This window comes from Medicago truncatula, chromosome 3 (assembly GCF_003473485.1).
Source record: "Medicago truncatula cultivar Jemalong A17 chromosome 3, MtrunA17r5.0-ANR, whole genome shotgun sequence".
NCBI classification, from domain to species: Eukaryota; Viridiplantae; Streptophyta; class Magnoliopsida; order Fabales; family Fabaceae; genus Medicago; species Medicago truncatula.
Window position 1 is genome coordinate 4,424,829 of NC_053044.1, and position 21,077 is coordinate 4,445,905.

Below are 21,077 nucleotides of genomic sequence, written 5' to 3' on the forward strand. Positions count from 1 at the left end.
TTATTTTTGGGGTTGATATTTAATAGTTGAATATGTTTAGATTTAATAGTTTAAACAATATATAATTTTTCTTTAAAAAAAGAATATATAATTTTTTCCTCTCAATTATTGAATAAAACAGACTCTTACTGTCATTGTCATTGTTATTTATATAAAAAAATACAGATAATATAATTATGCAAAATCTAGTTAGGATGACTTCATATATTTCTTCTACCTTTTCTTTTCTTTTTCTGAGAAAATGAAATATTTAACAAAATCAAAAATGGGTGTAAACGATGGAAATTTGGATTTTGAGAGCGGAGTCCCGTAAGAAGTCCCTTATACGGGATATTTTATCCTTTATTTTTTTTCTTATGATTTTCTGGGGAAATTTTAGAGCAATCTGATCAATAAGCCCGAAAATTGATTTTTTTTACTAAAAACAGCTAACAATTACCTAATACAAAAGGATGAGAGTTAGGAAAATTAATATTGTCCTTAAAAATGCTTACTAATGTAAATATATTTCTTTAGAGAAATGATATTTGTACAACCTTTTTTGACAACTTTTATACAACTTTCTCTTTCATACTCACATTATATTTTTACTCTCTCTCTTCCTTTTTATCTCTCCATTATTTTTAACCAATGAGAAGAGAGAAAAATGAGGTTGTCATGAAAGTTGTTAGCAAATGGTTGTTCAAATATCATTGCTCATTTCTTTAAGCTTGTTTAATATATATATATATATATATATATATATATATATATATATATATATATATATATAAAACCTTTCTTCATATTTAATACATATATGATAGGGAGAATATCACATTCAAATATACAACTCATATGTTGTTCAACTTCTAGTGACACCATCGCCTATGAAGAATGCTTATTATTGTAAATATATTTCTTTTATCTTGTTTATATATATATATATATATATATATATATATATATATATATATATATATATAACGTTTCTCCTTATTTAATACATATATGATATGGAGAATATGACATTTAAATATAAAATTATGATAAGAATTAAAAATGAAACTGTTGCTAAAGGTTATTCATTGACCAATTACTAAAATTTGAAAAAGATAGAACAAAAAATGTATTTTATAATCCTCCTTGTTGTTGCTATTTTATTTTATATTGTGGATATGGAACTCATTCCTGTTTCATAGTACAAATGTGGAATCTTGACAAAAAAATAAGTTAAAATTGCTGATTCTAATGTACCAAATAAAATAACCAAATTGATTGTTATTGGAATTAGTCAAGTTATTTTTTGGGTTGATATTTAATAGTTTAATATGTTTGGATTTAATAGTTTAAAGAATATATGATTTTTCTTTAAAAAAAGAATATATAATTTTTTCCTCTCAATTATTGAATAAAATAGACTCTTACCGTCATTGTCATTGTTATTTATATAAAAATATACACATAATATAATTATGCAAAATCTAGTTAGGATGACTTCAGATATTTCTTCTACCTTTTCTTTTCTCTTCAGATTTTGCTGAGAAAATGAAATATTTAAGAAAATTAAAAATGGGTTTAAACGATGGAATTTTGGATTTTGAAGGTAGAGTCCTGTAAGAAGTCCCTTATACGAGAGATTTCATCCTTAATTTTTTTTCTTATGATTTTCTGGAGAAGTTTTAGAGCAATCTGATCAATAAGCCCGAAAACTGGATTTTTTTACTAAAAACAGCTAACAATGACCTAATACCAAAGGATGAGAGTTAGGAAGATTAATATTGTCCTTAAAAATACTTACTATTGTAAATATATTTCTTTAAGTTTGTTTAATATATATATATATATATCTTTCTCCATATTTTATACATATACGATAAGGAGAATATCACCTTTAAATATACAATTATGATAAGAATTAAAAATGAAACTGTTGCTAAAGGTTATTCATTGACCAATTACTAAAACCTGAAAGAGATAGAACCAAAAATGTATTTTACTATCCTCCTTGTTGTTGATATTTTAATTTATACTGTGGATATGGAACTCATTCCTGTTTTATAGTACAAATGTAGAATCTTGACAAAAAGATAAGTTAAAATTGCCGATTCTAATGTACCATATAGAATAAAGAAATTGATTGTTATTGGAATTAGTCAAGTTAGTTATGGGATTAATATTTAATAGTTGAATATGTCTAGATTTAATAGTTTAAAGAATATATGATTTTTCTTTAAAAAAAGAATATATAATTTTTTCCTCTCAATTATTGAATAAAACAGACTCTTACCGTCATTGTCATTGTTATTTATATAAAAATATACACATAATATAATTATGCAAAATCTAGTTAGGATGACTTCAAATATTTCTTCTACCTTTTCTTTTCTTTTTCGGATTTTTCTGAGAAAATGAAATATTTAACAAAATTAAAAATGAGTCTAAACGATGTAATTTTGGATTTTGAAGGAGGAGTCCTGTAAGAAGTCCCTTATACGAGAGATTTCATCCTTTATTTTTTTTCTTATGATTTTCTGGGAAAGTTTTAGAGCAATCTGATCAATAAGCCCGAAAACTGGATTTTTTTTTACTAAAAACAGCTAACAATGACCTAATACAAAATTATGATAGTTATGAAGATTACTATTGTCCGTAAAAATGCTTACTAATGTAAACATATTTCTTTAAGGTTGTTTAATATATATATATATATATATATATATATAACCTTTCTCCATAGTTTATACATATATGATAAGGAGAATATCACATTTAAATATACAATTATGATAAGAATTAAAAATGAAATTGTTGCTAAAGGTTATTCATTGACCAATTACTAAAACCTGAAAGAGATAGAACCGAAAATGTATTTTATTATCCTCCTTGTTGTTGCTATTTTATTTTATATTGTGGATATCGAACTCATTCCTGTTTTAAAATAAAGAAATTGATGCTTATTAAAATTAGTTAAGTTAGTTTTGGGGTTGATATTTAAAAAAAGAATAAATAATTTTTTCCTCTCAATTATTGTATAAAACAGACTCTTACCGTCATTGTCATTGTTATTTATATAAGGGTTAATAGTGCTTTTTACCTCTGTAATATATATCATTTCCGGTTTTCGCCCCTATAAAATTTTCGGTTTGATTTGCACCATCGTAAAAAAAAAAAATCGGAAAACACCTCTAATAAGCCATTTTCAGAATCTTTTTTCAAGAAATTTTGGTTTTTGAATGGCCTAATAAGGGGTTTTTCTGGAAAATAAAAATTTTACGAGGGTGGAAATCAAACTGAAAATTTTATAGGGGCGAAAACAGGAAATGTCATATATTACAGGGGTGAAAATCATTATTATTCCTATAAACATACACATAATTTAATCATGAAAATTCTAGTTAGGATAACTTCAGATATTTTTTCTACCTTTTCTTTTCTTTTTCGGAATTTTCTGAGAAAATGAATAATTTAACAAAATTAAAAATGGGTCCAAACGATGAAATTTTGGATTTTGAGGATGGAGTCCTGTAAGAAGTCCCTTATATGGGAGTTTTCATCCTTTATTTCGTTTCTTATGATTTTCTGGGGAAGTTTTAGAGCAATCTAATCAATAAGCCCGAAAACTGGATTTTTTACTAAGAACATCCAACAATGACCTAATACAAAAGGATGAGAGTTAGGAAGATTAATATTGTCCTTAAAAATGCTTACTATTGTAAATATATTTCTTTAAGTTTGTTTAATATATATATATATATATATATATATATATATATATATTTATATATATATATCTATCTCCATATTTTATACATATACGATAAGGAGAATATCACCTTTAAATATACAATTATGATAAGAATTAAAAATGAAACTGTTGCTAAAGGCTATTCATTGACCAATTACTAAAACCTGAAAGAGATAGAACCAAAAATGTATTTTACTATCCTCCTTGTTGTTGCTATTTTAATTTATACTGTGGATATGGAACTCATTCCTGTTTTATAGTACAAATGTAGAATCTTGACAAAAAGATAAGTTAAAATTGCCGATTCTAATGTACCAAATAAAATAAAGAAATTGATTGTTATTGGAATTAGTCAAGTTAGTTTTGGGGTTAATATTTAATAGTTGAATATGTCTAGATTTAATAGTTTAAAGAATATATGATTTTTCTTTAAAAAAAGAATATATAATTTTTTCCTCTCAATTATTGAATAAAACAGACTCTTACCGTCATTGTCATTGTTATTTATATAAAAATATACACATAATATAATTATGCAAAATCTAGTTAGGATGACTTCAAATATTTCTTCTACCTTTTCTTTTCTTTTTCGGATTTTTCTGAGAAAATGAAATATTTAACAAAATTAAAAATGAGTCTAAACGATGTAATTTTGAATTTTGAAGGAGGAGTCCTGTAAGAAGTCCCTTATACGAGAGATTTCATCCTTTATTTTTTTTCTTATGATTTTCTAGGAAAGTTTTAGAGCAATCTGATCAGTAAGCCCGAAAACTGGATTTTTTTTTACTAAAAACAGCTAACAATGACCTCATACAAAATGATGAGAGTTAGGAAGATTACTATTGTCCTTAAAAATGCTTACTAATGTAAACATATTTCTTTAAGCTTGTTTAATATATATATAACCTTTCTCCATAGTTTATACGTATATGATAAGGAGAATATCACATTTAAATATACAATTATGATAAGAATTAAAAATGAAATTGTTCTAAAGGTTATTCATTGACCAATTACTAAAACCTGAAAGAGATAGAACCTAAAATGTATTTTATTATCCTCCTTGTTGTTGCTATTTTATTTTATATTGTGGATATCGAACTCATTCCTGTTTTAAAATAAAGAAATTGATGCTTATTAAAATTAGTTAAGTTAGTTTTGGGCTTGATATTTAAAAAAAGAGTATATAATTTTTTCCTCTCAATTATTGTATAAAACAGACTCTTACCGTCATTGTCATTGTTATTTATATAAGGATTAATAGTGCTTTTTACCTCTGTAATATATATCATTTCCGGTTTTCGCCCCTATAAAATTTTCGGTTTGATTTGCACCATCGTAAAAAAAAAAAAAAAAACCGGAAAACACCTCTAATAAGCCATTTTCAGAATCTTTTTTCAGGAAACTTTAGTTTTTGAATGGCCTAATAAGGGTGTTTTCTAGAAAATAAAAATTTTACGAGGGTGGAAATCAAACTGAAAATTTTATAGGGGCGAAAACAGGAAATGTCATATATTATAGGGGTGAAAATCATTATTATTCCTATAAACATACACATAATTTAATAATGAAAATTCTAGTTAGGATAACTTCAGATATTTTTTCTACCTTTTCTTTTCTTTTTCGGATTTTTCTGAGAAAATAAATAATTTAACAAAATAAAAAATGCGTCCAAACGATGAAATTTTGGATTTTGAGGGTGGAGTCCTGTAAGAAGTCCCTTATATGGGAGTTTTCATCCTTTATTTCTTTTCTTATGATTTTCTGGGGAAGTTTTAGAGCAATCTAATCAATAAGCCCAAAAACTGGATTTTTTACTAAGAACATCTAACAATGACCTAATACAAAAGGATGATAGTTAGGAAGATTAATATTGTCCTTAAACTGGTTATCCATATGTTACAAACATATACATTTAGAATTATAAATTCCAAGTTGTTTCTCCTCTGAAAATGAGTGTTTAGGGGCTGTTCGGATTCTATAATCCGAATAATGCAAGGAAAGCACCCTATTTTTTTTTTTATTTTTTTTTTAATGTTTTTAGATTATAAAATTCGAATTGGTGAAAAACTCATTTATTTCACCCCACAACAAAGAAAAAATTTAATTTGGATTCTAAAATCCGAAAATCACATGAACAATTTCGGAAGAAAAAAAAATTGGACGTGGAAGAAGGTGATAGAGTGAGAAAAGTGAACCACTTTTTTGTTTTTATCAAAGTAAAAAAGGCCTCTTAACTTCTTTGCTCTTTTGCATGAAAAAAATGGCCTTTCATTGACTATTAGACTTCTCTTATCTGTTGTTCAACTTCTCGTAACTTCATGGGCTATGAAGAATGTGTAATATTGTTAATGTATTTCTTTTAGCTTGTTTAATATATATATATATATATATATATATATATATATACACGTCTTCATTTGAACATGAATTTCCTGTAGATGATGAGGAAGAAGGTAGATCTTGCTTTTTCTTCCCCTTTTTGTTTTCTTTGTCTTGTTTTAAAAGATTAAGGACATCTTGAAGATTATATATATGGGTTTGCTACAATAGACCCACTTATTTTCATGAAGATCTATTTTAGCAACCAACACCTTTTCACTTGGACACAAAACCCCTTGTTTTTATTTTTTGGATCAATTAAAATTGAAGGGTAGAAAAATACGAATTTTTTGAATTATTAAAAATAATAAGCAATGTTTCGTAGCATTCTTCATAGCCAAAGAAGCTAAAATGAAATATATTTTGTCAAAAAAAAAGCTAAAATGAAATATATTAATAATTATTAGCATTCTTCATAGCCTAAGATGTAATAAAGAGGAACACAAGAATCATACAAAAGGAATAAAATCAAGCCAGCATAAGGAAAAAGTAAAGAGGGTTATTAACCAATGCCCAAGCAGGAGAATGAGATAAGCCACCATCTATGATAACCAATTAATCAAACAATTGATTAAATAATTAATTATTTGCAATTAACGATGAGAAAATTGAAAACAATGGAGTTATGAGAAGCTGAACAACAGATGAGACTTTTTTTTGGAGAAAACAATGGAGTTATGAACAACATATGAGAGAAGTTGATTGTGTAGTTGTAAAAATTAATAACTATTTCATTTGATCTAATGATTGTGATTAAATCCTCTCATCTTTCATATTAAGAAGTCATCTCATCTCACTATATACTTCTCTTATATACACACACGCACTACTAGGGTTATAATATACAATTTCGGTTCTTTCTCTTTGAAGTTTTAGTAATTGGTCAACAAATAATTTATAGTAACAATTTCATTTTTAATCCCTATCATTTTCTAAAAAAGAAAAATTAATCCCTGTCATAATTTTATATTTAAGTGTGATCTTTTCCACATGATATTTGTATTAAATGTATTATGGTAAATTTTGATGTTTAAAGGTAGGCTAATTTTCTCAAATAATTTAAAAAGTTATCAAATTTTGTAATAAAATACAAAACATAATACAATAATTTTAATAAAAAACCAATTTCGCACCTAGCAAAAGTGGATAGAGTCTTAGGACGTGGTGAACCAATATTTAAAACCTGGTAGGCAAAGGTATGCACCTTTAATGCCGAACACACTTAAAATAAGATTTTAGTAGAGTGAGCTTATGGGAACATAAGAAAATAATTTTTTTTCTTTCTTTTGCGTAGGCCTAAAATCTCTTTTTATAGCACTTAACCTAACTTATTTAGCTAAATAGACTTCTAAATCAACTTTAATCTTCAATACTATAAAAAAATATCATAGTCTAACCTTGATGTGACATAGATTATAAGTTGCATTGGTCTTATTTTTTCTTATCCCAATCTTGGGTATCCAATATAACACTCCTTAGAATTAACACAAATTGTTTACATTGGTGTTAGGGATGAAATGGGCTAGGCTGGACTGGACTTTGTAAGACTTAAGTTTGATCTATTTCAAAAATTATATGTTTGATCGTGATCTATTATCTATCATAGGCTTATTTTTAAGGTCTGATCTGACCTTTTTAAAGGTCTAATAAAGCAACTTGAAAGTCTATTTAAAAACCTATTTTACACTAAGACTTAGTCACACCTATAAGTCTACTACTAAATAGGCCAAATCTTATGAAGGTCTAAAACACATGAATAGACCCTGCTACTAAATAACAAAATCTTATTAAGGTTTAGTCACACCAATATATCTTCTACTAAATTACCAAATTATAAGAAGACTTGAGTTTATAAAAAAACAACAATATTTATAATGGAAGATATATTATATATAAAAAGTTTAATAGACCGGCCTCATATACTTACTAGGCTTATTTGTAAACATTGACTTAGGCTATTTAATTAAACATGCTTTATAAAGAGCTTGAGCCTAACCTTCTTATTAAACAAGTTGGGCCGAGTAAAGCTTTAAATAGGTTAGGCTGTAACCGCCTATCAGACGGTCTGGTCTATTTTCATCCCTAATTGGTGTACTGAAAGAAATATTTATTTAAGTTCTCTTGGAACTGTTCATATATAACTATTATATCATCAATAATTGTATACATATCCCAAACATAGATAAATTAGTCATCGGATATTTTCCACACCTAAGGATGTATATAAAAGCATATGATTAACCAGCAATCAACACACGTGCTAGCTAGCTAATTAAATGGATTTGGTTTTTGATTCCCTAACTAGTACCATCACATTAGCATTCTTTTCTATATTCTTGTTTTATATTTTGTTTCTTTATCGTTCTTCCAAAGCTTCTCAATGCAAAGAGGCTCCCATAGTTCAAGGGGCATGGCCAATACTTGGTCACCTTCAACTATTGTTAGGTTCACAAGGACCTCATAGAACCTTAGGTGCATTGGCTGACACATATGGACCTTTATTCACAATCAAACTTGGTTCGAGAAATGCTTTGGTGCTAAGTAATTGGGAAATGGCTGAGGAATGTTTCACCAAAATTGACTTGGCAATTTCCGATCGCCCTACACTTGAAACAACTCAACATATGACTTACAATGGAGCCATGTTTTTTCAAGCTCCCTATGGTCCTTATTTGCGCGAAATAAAAAAAATTACAAATTTAGAGATCCTTAGCAATCACCAGGTGGAGAAGCTACAACCTTATCGTGTCATGGTAGTTCGAACTTCGATTAAAGAGCTCTACAATGTTTGGTGTCGTAAAGAGAACAACGAGTCATCAAAATATTTGATGGTGGAGGTCAAGCAATGGTTTACTCAATTGAATATAGACTTGGTTCTTCCATTGTTGGTTGGAAAGCGATATTTCGGTTCTACAAATGTTATCGACAAGGAAGAAGTAGAAATATGTGTAAAAGCTATAAAAGAGATGCTGCGTTTGATGGGGGTGTTCACAGTGGGAGATGCTCTTCCTTTTTTAAAATGGTTTGATTTTGGGGGCCATGTGAAGGCCATGAAAAAAGCTACCAAAGAGATGGACAAGATTATAGGTGATTTGTTGGAGGAGCACCAACGTAAAAGGAGTTTGAGTGATCAGAAGGAGGTTGATGGTGATCATCAAGACTTCATGGATGTGATGCTTTCATTGCTTGATGGAACAACAATTGAAGGATTTGATTCTGATACCGTAATCAAAGCCACAATACTGGTATGTGTGTGAGTACACTTGAGATTGAATTTCCTTTTTTCTCTCCATATGTTTTTCCAACTTCTATGAAAATGTTTCAATATTGGTATGTTTGTGTGTCCCATTCTCTCAACATTTTTTTTAGGGTTAAATAAATAAATCGTCCCCTTAAATATACCAACATTTGATTTTAGTCCTCCTAAAATATTTCTTAAGCTTTTGGTCCTTCTAAAATTTTACATATATGAAATTAGTCCATGCTCTACATTGAGTATTACACTAGAGCAGAGACTAATTTCATAAATAATTTTTTTTTAGAGGGACCGCCAAAAATCTAATGAATATTTTAGAGGGACTAAAATCAAATGTTGGTATATTTAGGGAGATTATTTACTTATTTAACCCTTTTTTAAAAATTAAAATAGAAATTTTTTTCTCTTCTTTTAGTGTTATCGACTCTCGGGATACCAATATTTGAATTATTACACACACTCGATTGGAGTGTGAGAACATGGTTGCCGGTGGGTTTTCATAAGTGTGGATGTTTATGGTCCAAAGCTCGAATCAATAGATTCAAACTCTTAATCACTTACAAACACGTTATTAGTTTTTCTTAACCTCGGCCATGTAAGACCCGCTTAATTTCCAACAAATTTAGATGAAGTTAAATAGATATATTTTCTAAGAGTTGTTCAATATATATATATATATTCTAAGAGAATGAGATCTGATATGAAATTTAAGTAATTGAAGGAGTGTTAACAACAAATTCTTTACATATACACTCTTTGATGGATTAAAATTCACATGGATCCCACCAAATCATTTGGGTCGCATATATAAATTATGCGGGATCCATGTGAGTTTCGCCCGGTTGAGGAAAGCTTAACATCTTGATAAGGCATGGACAATTTGGGATCCTTCCAATGTCAATGTCTTCTCTTGGCATATGCTTATGGATAGGATCCCTACTCGATGTGGGGTTCTAGACGATCTTAGTGTTGTTTCGTCTAAAACGGTAAGCCATCTATTTGTTTAATCTAGCTTTTCCGGTATGGAATAGAGTTTTTAGGTGGTTTGAAAGAATATGACTTCATTTACTAAATGTATATGAGAAATGTTAACGAGTGCCCCCGGGGCACTCTTTAAGGACAATTGTAAGTTTTTATGAAAAATCGTGTAATCAATACATTAGAATTTATAATATTTGACTTTTTTAAAAAATATATTCTAAATTTAGTATCCTTAAAGAGTGCCCCAGGGGCACTCGTTAACAAGACTCTATGTATATTAGTATGCCATTATTTAATTAGACATATTTGTATGAATGCCATGTTTTGTGATTCATAGTCAAAACCCTAAGACGTCAAAAAGAAAGTCCAAACCTAAGACCCTAGAATGTGTTTATTTCATGCATTTATTATAATAACCAAGATTACTTGAGTCGACTCCTTTTTCCATATTATAGCAAGATTTTAATGACATCATATTAGCTTACTTTAATTGTTTCTTTCTTCATGAAAGAATTTTATTTAAACAAACACTTATACACTCTTGATGAATATGTTAAAATTTTCTAATGAAATTTGAACTTCGTTTAAAGACACTGATTGCAGGAGGAGTTGACACAACTAGTGTCACCCTTATATGGGCAATGTGTTTGTTACTGGAAAATCCTCTTGTAATAGAAAAAGCACAAGAAGAACTTGACATCCAAGTTGGCAAAGAGAGGTGTGTAAAAGAGTCGGATATAGACAAGTTGGTATACCTTCAAGCGATAGTCAAAGAAACCCTAAGGTTATGTCCACCCGCCCCTCTCTCAGGACCACGTGAGTTCACAGAGAACTCAAATTTAGGTGGTTATGATGTCAAAAAAGGAACTAGACTAATCATGAATCTATGGAAGATCCATACTGATCCTAAGGTTTGGTTAGAACCTTTAGAGTTCAAACCAGAACGGTTTCTTACTACTCATAAAGGTGTTGATGTTAAGGGTCATCATTTTGAGTTATTACCATTTGGAAGTGGTAGAAGGATTTGTCCAGGAATATCTTATGGCCTTCAAATGGTGCATTTATCTTTGGCTAGTTTTTTGCATTCCTTTGAAATCTCAAAGGCATCAGCTGAACCTATTGATATGACTGAAGCTTTTGGAATCACCAACCACAAGGCAACTCCACTAGAGATTCTTATTAAGCCTCGTTTGCCTTCTAATTGTTATGAAGCTATATGATCTTTGTATTAGCTTTAAAATGCTGTGTTTTGTGTATTTCCAAACTATGTAATCCTTTGGGATTCATGTTATGATTGTTCTTTAGTCCTTTGTGATATTTAGTGCTTTTATTTGGTTAAATTTCAATTTCAATATGAAGCTTGAGAAGATATATGGTGTTTAATTTATTTAGAGATTATTTACGGATTGTAATTTATTATGTATATACTACGAGTATAAATCAGAGACGGAGCCAGAAATCTAAAATCGGGACTGAATATAAGGAATATAATTTGATTAAAAAAATAATTATTTAAATACAAAAGGTATATGATAAACCCTAAACAAATATTTTCTTGTTTGTTAAAGAGATTTATAACTATATTTATTTTTAGGTGTATAGCGGAAATTACACATAGAAGTCAATGTGTCTGGGTTCAAATCTAGTTCACGGCGTCCGACCTAACAATTTATGCAATTTTTTTTTTCAGGTAAGCTAAAATTGGTGGACGCTTTATAACTATATTTTGTATGAGAGGCATTGATCACTAAGTATAGTCATCACTTGTAGAAAAAAATAACAAAAAATATAAAGAGAAAACAAAAAAAAACATTCTAAAAAACTAGAAAAATAGTAGTGTATATGTTCTAGGGTTAAATTTGCTTTTAGTTTCTACAAAATCATAAACTTTTAAAAAATTTCAGTTACAGTCCTTATTTTCATTTATATGAACTAAAATTACAATTAAAATTTAACAGGGACAAAATTTGTAAGCTCTTCATGATTTTGTAGGAACAAAAAAAGAATATAGTAAACAAATTAATATTTATTAATCTCTCCAAAATACATTTTCATTTATAAGGTAAATAGGCTCCACTCTATTAAGAGTTGATGACAGTTTGTCATATTATATTGTTTTGAGTATTTTTAATTTGGATTTTAGACCATTATTATTTATTTAATATTTAATTCATAGTCATTTCAAATACATTGTCGTTTTTTATTTATTGAGTCAAATAAGGTTTCATCACTATTCATACTACTGGTTTGTGGCCATATGACTGAATTTACTTGATGGGCAATTTGAGAAAAAGGAATATGTGGCACAAGGAAAGAAATGGAAGCAAGAGAAAATGAGATTGGTATAAGGAATTGTATAATTCTTGAATTAGCAATAAACGTCATAAAAGGGGTTTGAATTGTGACCCTTTTAAAATTATTCCTGAAACTTTAACAAGTTTATATACTCAAGAAAGTTTTTGGTAAATGTTATTATAGTAAGATTAGAGTATAGAACAATTGTTTTATCCTGGACCAGAATGACCAAGATTAAATAAACTTTAAGTGTTTAAATAGTTTTGACAAGGACCAGAATGTTCTGGATAACGTTTAGATGTTTTACTTTGTTTTAACAATGATGTTCTGGAAAATGATTAATATTTAAGCAGAATGAGAAAAATGATATTGAGCTGAAATGTAAAACTATTTAAACAAGGACCATAATATTCTGGAGAATGATTGATATAAAAGTAGAATGATAAAACATTATTATATGTTGATTTTAAACGTGAGTTTGTCTTTAGATATTTAAGCAGTTGTTTTATCCTAAACCAGAATGTTCTGGATAACGTTTAGATGTTTTAATTTGTTTTAACAATGACTAGAATGTTCTGGTAATATTTAAGCAGAATGAGAAAAATAATATTGAGCTGAAATGTAAAACTATTTAAACAAGGACCATAATGTTCTGGAGAATGATTGATGTAAAAGTAGAATGATAAAACATTATTATATGTTGATTTTAAACGTGAGTTTGTCTTTATATATTTAAGCAGTTGCTTTATCTTGGACCATAATATTTTGGATGCAGCTGTATAATTAATACTGAATAAAATAATATTAATGATTAATGTTGCGAATTCGATGAAAATATCACACCAATAACAACTTGATGTGTGGAGCAAGGAATAATCCAACAACCAAAACAAAGTGTATGGAACAATTATAATCACAAGCCAAAAGTAGAAAACAACAGCGAGAGAAAAAGAAGAGAGAACACAAAAGAATTTGTTGACCCAGTTCGGTCCAAATTGACCTAGTCTAGGGGAGAGAGCAGCCCTCCGTTCCACTATATGATGAGTAACGTTACAAAAGAGAAATCAATGGGTTACAAGAATAAGTCTCCCGCCTAATTCTACCCAAAGTCCCAACCTCTTCCCGTAACCAAGAGACTCAATCCTAATAGTGTTTCCCAAGGTGAATCAACCCTCAAACCCTAGTGTTTGTTCCAAAGAGACAAACTCTATACAAACCCTAGTTTTGTTGTTGCCTTTCTAAACCCTTGTTTCAGCCCCCTCTATCTCAAAGTTTGCTCTGATACAAGGTCTATATTTATAGTGAAAGTAATCCCTTAAAAAACTGAAACAAATCTTCAATAAAAATACGTTTTATTTTTATCTTCAATCGCACCATCGTGGCACGATTCGATCCAATCGTGGCACGATTTTTCCAGTGATTGCTCTAGAATTTTGCTTCAACAATCGTGGCACGAAGCTTCTTCATCGTGGCACGATTCTCCAGAATTCTGATTTTAAGTTAACTCTCACAATTCTCCACCTTGACTTCAAATCAGTGATGATGCCAATCATCAACCTTCTTGCTGCTCTTTCCCTTGCTTCCCACTACACCAAGTAGCTCCACAAGTTTACACCTCATAACCCCTTCAGCCCTCAGAATGTCTTCCGCCTTCTCGAAGGTCCTTGCAGTCCAACTACACTAGGAGTTTTAGGTAATCCCACAAGCATTCACCTTAACCTCTTCAGCCATCGGAACGTCTTCCGTCTTCTCGAAGAGTCCTTGCAGTCCAACTACACTAGGAGTTTTAGGTAGTCCCACAAGCATTCACCATAACATCTTCAATGCAGAACATCTCCCGCTTCCTTGAATATCACCTTGCATCCAATCACCCTTGGCCTTCGAGTAATCCCGCAAGCCGTGCTATACATTCTTCAACCTCATGAAGAAATCCCTTGCTCACCATAGAGCATAGCACCCAAGGTCCTTCATAGTTGTACCATTACCGGTGTGTTCAACTCCACCTCACGTTGAGCGTACTCTACCTCAACTAGCAAATGCGTACATCCCACTATGTCTTCAACCTTGAAACTCCACCTCAACAGGTAGATCATGAGTATTCTTACCACCGCCTCTCCAGGCTGATGTTGAGTGTTTAACGTCTCTTCAGACGACCACTACTCCACTAGGCATCACTCCCAAAGTGAGACACATCACCTTCTTCATCCTCCAAACAACACCACACCATCAGAGCACCCGCATCCTTTTAACCCTCAGAGACAATTTGTGCGGAGTTATCATTAATCTTCGGACAATCCTTCTTGAAGTGACCCATCTTGTGACAGTTAAAGCATTCAAACTTTGACTTGTTACTACTCTTTCTCCGGTTACCTCTACCTCCACCATTCCCTCTTGAAACACTTAGGCCTTCACCGTGTTCATGAACTCTCAAGTCCTTGGACTTGGTCAACTCCTTGGTTCTCAAAGCCGCTTGAACTTCTTCCAAGGTAACAGTGCCTTCTTTGCCATATAGCATGGTATCTTTGAACGATTCAAAAGATTTCGGTAGAGCACACAACAAGAGTATAGCTTTATCCTCATCCTCAAGTTGCACCTCAATATTCTCCAAGTCATCAAGGATTTTGTTGAACTCCGTAAGTTGCTCCATGATGGTCTTTGACTCCACCATCCTGAATGAGTAGAGTTGTTGCTTTAGGAATTGCCGATGAGCCAAAGACTTTGTCATATACAAAGATTTCAACTTTGCCCATATTGATGCCGCGGTTCGTTCCTTTGCTACTTCTCTCAAAACTTTATCCCCGATTATGATGTAAGCGAGATGCCGCATCAATTCTAAGTTCATTCAAACATCCTATTAGATGTCATTTCTGTTTGGATAATTAATCCTTTCACTGGATGGTAAATTCGACACTTGTCATGTTGAATAACAATTGATAATCCTCTTTGTTGTAGCTGACCAATGCTCAACAAGCTATTCCTTAACTCCCGCACATAAAACACCTTTGTGACTACATGCATAACACCACTTACTAACAACATTACATTTCCTTTTCCTCTCACTGACATCTTTGAATTATTTCATAATTTCACAATCTATGTGTAAAGCTTTCATTTAGATCATGATAAGTGCTAGAAAATTGTATTTTAAGTGATATATTTTAGGAATTTTTGTTACTTGTTTTGCAAGTTATTAAGGGAAAAGCCGAGAGATAAGTGATTATTGCCCTTTTACGCTTTATCTATCTTACTTCACCCATTTGCGCAGGATTTGAACTCAAGACATCAAGCAAAGAGCAAAAAAGAAGAAAAGTACAAAGAGGCTAAAAAATGAAGATTACTCGCCCCCAACTCGCCATGGCCAGTAAAAGGCGAGCAATTCCAATGGCCAACAGAGATTACACGCCACCAACTCGCAATGGCGAGTTTGTTCGCCATGGCGGGGGAAAGTACTCGCGAGGCGAGTTAGGGCGGTTTAAGCTTCTCACTGCTGACGTGGCACAAACCCAATGGGGAAGAAACTTCAACTCGCCAGGCGAATGAAGTAGCTCGTGAGGCGAGTGCATGCAGACTCAGAATTCTATAAATAGCCCACTCAACCATTTCAGAATATACCGAGTTTTAAACTTAGTTTTGATCTTAGTTTTTCATAGTTTTTCACTTGTAATATTCTTAGAGAGAGAGAGAGAGAGATAGGGCTTGTTCTTTATAGAGTGAGAGTGATAGAAAGTGGATTCTTCATCTTTTGTTGAGAAATCACAAGTTGTAATGAATCCTGCTTCTTTAATTCATTCTTGCAAGGCTTCCATGACAATGAGTAGCTAAATCTCCTTTGTTGGGATTAGAGGTACTTGATCCTAGCTTAACATGTAATCTTTTGATCTATAAATATATGGTTCTAGCATTTGATTTGATATTGATGTTATTCTTGCACTTTAATGTTTATCTTTGATTTAATTGTGATTGAGAAATACTTTTGAATCTAGGTTTAGAATAACCATCTATCAAAACATAGGTTCTAGACATGGAATCGATGTTTTGATAATCACCTTGTGTATCCAAACCTAAAGCTTTCTTATCATTCAATAGATTGAGAAATCATCGATTGAACGATAAGATCGACTCTTGAATCATTCAATAGTTTGAGACATCGACCATTGAATGATACAATTGATTTCACAATATTGTTTGGACACGAATAGTGTTGTCGAGGGATACGTGATAATATCAAAGAAAAGCTAGAATCCATGTATGGTCATTAGGTTATGTGCGACGATTGATCAAGGAACTCTAATCCTAACAAGTTTTACGCCCTATTAATCTCAACTTTATCATTTGCAACTTAGTTATTCAAACAAACAACAAATTATCATTTAACTTAGAATGATATTTGGTGTTGAACGGTCCTCAATATCGCACTAGTCCCTGAGGAGACGATACAAATACTTACAATTGTTTGTTGCAAAAATACTACATCAGATCACTAAACAAGGTTTTGTCACCGCACATATGATTATTGCATCCCAAATCAGAAACCACACATCCTCTCTTTTTGCTTCATTATGATCCACATATGACATCAATGACATTTCTTCGTTATAATCAAGCTCAATATAATTAGCTTCTTTGCCTAAACTAGGACACCCATATTGAAAGTGTAAAAGCTTGTGACATTTGTAGCACTCAACAGTGGACATGTCAAAGGCTTGACATCCTCTACAACTTCCTCTGAATGATCCTTGGCCACGACCTCTTCCTTCTCCTCATTGTCGCGTCATTTTTCGATGATCAAGGCTATTTGATTAGCTTTTGACTCACTAATTTATTTCACGACTGAACATTTAATTTTATTATGAAAAGGGGAAAAAAGTTCAAACTACCCCTATTTAAAAAGATTTAGGGTTCGGGGGTTGGTTACATAAAGGGAAGGTGTTAGCACCCTTTATGTCCGTAGTACTCTACAGGAACCTCTTGGTTTTATTTAATTTAATGTGCTATAATTTGCTTGCTTTTGAAAAAAAAAAATAATGCGATGATTAAAAGAAAAGAAGAAAATGAGACCTAATTTATCTACATTTTTATTGATTTGAAAGGACGAGTGTCCTCTGCCTACGTACCCGTAAGGGATCAAAACCTCGTAGTTCGGGGTAGAAAATGACGTTTGATTGGTTTTTATGTTTTTTATTATTTTTGAAAAAGGTTTTAAAATGAAAAGCCAAGTGGCAAATAAGTATTGTTTGTGTTTTTTAATATTGAAAAAAGAGACTTAAAGTAAAGTTAAATTGATTGAAGTTTGATTAAGAAAAGAAAATAAAAATGCGGTCACTTGATTTGGATCAAGGTTTATTATGAAAATATTTTTGTGATTTTGATTATTTGCATGTTTTTTGTTTTTTTTTTTGGAATATTAAATAAAAATTAAACTAACGGAGCAATAAAAATAAAAGCGCGTGGATTTTTGTAGTGACGTTGGATCACCACAAAATCCCTAATCTATTTTTTTTTTGCATTTTTGGATATATATAAGGCGGTAAAGAAATAAAAGGACACACACACCCACACACTTTTCTCATTTATATTTACATTGGACCTAAATACATTCTTATTGCTGGAAAATAAATAACAATAATTAAAATGCTAAAAAGAAATAAAATGCAAGAAAATAAAAGAAATGGACAACCGAAGGGACAAAAATTACCGAAGGGACTTTTCCGAAGGGACTTATTCCGAAGGGACAGAAAAAAGAGGGAGAAGAAAAGAATAGCTCGTCAACACAAGCTAAGAGGGAGAAGAGAGAAAAGTTCTTTGACAACTCAATAGAACTTTTGGTGTGTAAAATTGTGTGGAATGAGGGCTCTATTTATAGGTGAGGAGGTTGATGAAAAATGGAAAATTGGTTTAATGGAAATGATGGACAATTATGGTGAATTTTGAAAAAGGAATGTTAAAGTTGACACTTGACTTGAAATTTTTTTTAGACATTGTACATTTTATTTTGGACCTATTGACACTTTGTTTTTTTTTTGGACAATAATTAATTAAAAAGAAATAAAATAAAAATAAAATAACTAATACGAAATAAAATAAAAACAAATTAAACTAAATTATGTAAAGAAAAATAAAATTAAAAGATGGAAAATAAAAATTATTAAATATAAAAAAAGTAACTAATCTTAAAATTAAAATTAATAAAAGATGGAAAGAAAATAAAAAGAGAAAAGAGGGTCTGACTCGAAATCAAAAATGAGGTATTTTAAAATACCTCCCTGTCGAATTTTTTCACTGAAAAATTAGAGATCGATCAGAGTCAAGTGACATGTGTCAGTGGGGCCTTAGGTCAAAAATTGGGGTATGACAGATGCCCCTATTTAAGTTTCTTCGTCCGGAGATTTGAAGATGAAATCTTTGATTTGACGAGTCGAAGAGACTTAAATACAAAGTACACAATTTTTGACCTAAGATGCTATGGATGCATGTGATGCAATTTATGAATGCAGGATGATTTGAATCGAATGAGAAATAACAACGGGATACCCGAATTCATTGAAGAAAAAAGGGGTCCGACTCCGCTAGGGGAATGTAGTTTCACTGGGTAAAATGATTGTCTACTATCGTATTGATAGCTTAACAGAGACGATTGATATTTTTACCTAACTATCAACGAGATAGCTTAACAAAGGTAAGAATGAGAGAAAAACCATCGTCTAACTATCGTTGATATGATAGCTTAACAAAGACAAATGATACTTTTACCTAACTATCGATGAGATAGCTTAACAAAGGTAAGAATGAGAGAAAAACCATCGTCTAACTATCGTTGAAATGATAGCTTAACAAAGACAAATGATACTTTTACCTAACAATCGATGAGATAGCTTAACAAAGGTAAGAATGAGAGAAAAACCATCGTCTAACTACCGTTGAAATGATAGCTTAACAAAGACAAATGATACTTTTACCTAACTATCGATGAGATAGCTTAACAAAGGTAAGAATGAGAGAAAAACCATCGTCTAACTACTGTTGAAATGATAGCTTAACAAAGACAAATGATACTTTTACCTAACTATCGATGAGATAGCTTAACAAAGGTAAGAATGAAAGAAAAACCATCGTATAACTACCGTTGAAATGATAGCTCAAATTGGCACTGAATCAACAAGTAAAGATTTGATGAATGTCTTCATTTCTCCTTCTGGATGAGTGAAGTTATCTTTATCATTATAAACCACATCCATCAAGCGTGATAAGTTTAAAATGCACGTCAAAAAAGGCATTGGAACTTCAGTCGGCATAAGACATTCCTTATTCATATCTTTCCAAGCATCAACAATTCTTTTTCGACCTTCTTGAATGGCACCTTCTCTAGAGATATTATGTTGCTTCATATAGCATTCCAAGAATGAAGAAACATGATCTCTTTTTTATTCAAACTATATGCAACAAATAATATATAATTCATGTTACATTGTTGAATTAAAACAAATATACATTGCAGACAAAATTATGGAGAACTTTATCTTCATACCTCGTTGGATGCAATATCATCCATTAGCCTGCAAAGGATAATAGCAGCATTGATCATTTTTATTCCATTTGATACCCACTTGAAGATATATTATGTAGCTGTATCCCCCATGAAAATGTAACAAGTTGTAACCAGTGCGTAACCACATGATTCTGTTGATATGTGAATGTACTCTTCTAATGTTGGTTGATAATTATCATTTAACCATCTGGCCTCAGTCATATATGCTTGAACGTATTTTATGAACTAGCATCAAAATAAAATTCAATAAGTAGTTTTCTTTATATAATAAAATTTTGGATTTTAATTAAAAAAAAAATAAGAAAAAGAAGCTCAATTAAACCAAAACATTTCAATAAAAGAATGCTTAACATAACACAGTAGTCAACAAAACCATATGCAGAGTAATAAATAACTAGTGTTTAATTTTTAAGTCTACACAACTCCATCAGTCAAAATGACCATATATAATATTGCTCAAAAAAATTTATTAACAATAATTTTTTGGAATTTTTCATCCATTGGCATTTTTCGGAATTTATCAAAAATTTATTTTTTGAAATTTTTCATCCATTGGCAGAAAATCGTGTCAAAATATATATCAAAATATGGAATTTTTCACCCTTCACATGTACTCTCAATTTGCATCCTATTGGTTTAGTAATTCAGTTTAGTTAGTTTTAGCTTTATCTTTGATTAGTAGTTTGTTTGGAAACTTACAGCTTCTGAAGTGCAGCTTCTGATGGCTTCAGAAGCAGAGTCTAGTAACAAACGTTGGTTAGCGTGTTAACCAAGGTAGTTAGTTTGTTAGAGGAGTTTGTTACAACGTCCAGTTGTATATATACTCACTCATGCCCGGTTTCTTGACTGTAGTGGCACCAAATATCATCGTCATCCTTCTCATGCCTGGT

At 30.9% G+C, this 21,077-nt stretch overlaps 1 protein-coding gene across 1 annotated transcript; it reads left to right on the plus strand.

Moving 5' to 3' along the window:
* Window positions 1-8,310: 8,310 nt before the first annotated feature.
* On the plus strand, window positions 8,311-11,713 carry LOC25488616 (cytochrome P450 82A4). Its single transcript, XM_013603519.3, has 2 exons — window positions 8,311-9,354; window positions 10,937-11,713. Exons 1-2 carry the CDS (start codon window positions 8,386-8,388, stop codon window positions 11,564-11,566), a joined length of 1,599 nt encoding a protein of 532 aa, XP_013458973.1. The 5' UTR covers window positions 8,311-8,385; the 3' UTR covers window positions 11,567-11,713.
* Window positions 11,714-21,077: the final 9,364 nt, after the last annotated feature.

What these genes read in the sequence shown, in the direction of transcription:
- LOC25488616 (XM_013603519.3), top strand. Translation starts at nt 8,386, where the DNA reads ATGGATTTGGTTTTTGATTCCCTAACTAGTACCATCACATTAGCATTC. An exon ending in TAATCAAAGCCACAATACTG is followed by an intron (nt 9,355 to 10,936) that starts GTATGTGTGTGA and finishes CTTCGTTTAAAG; the next exon opens with ACACTGATTGCAGGAGGAGT.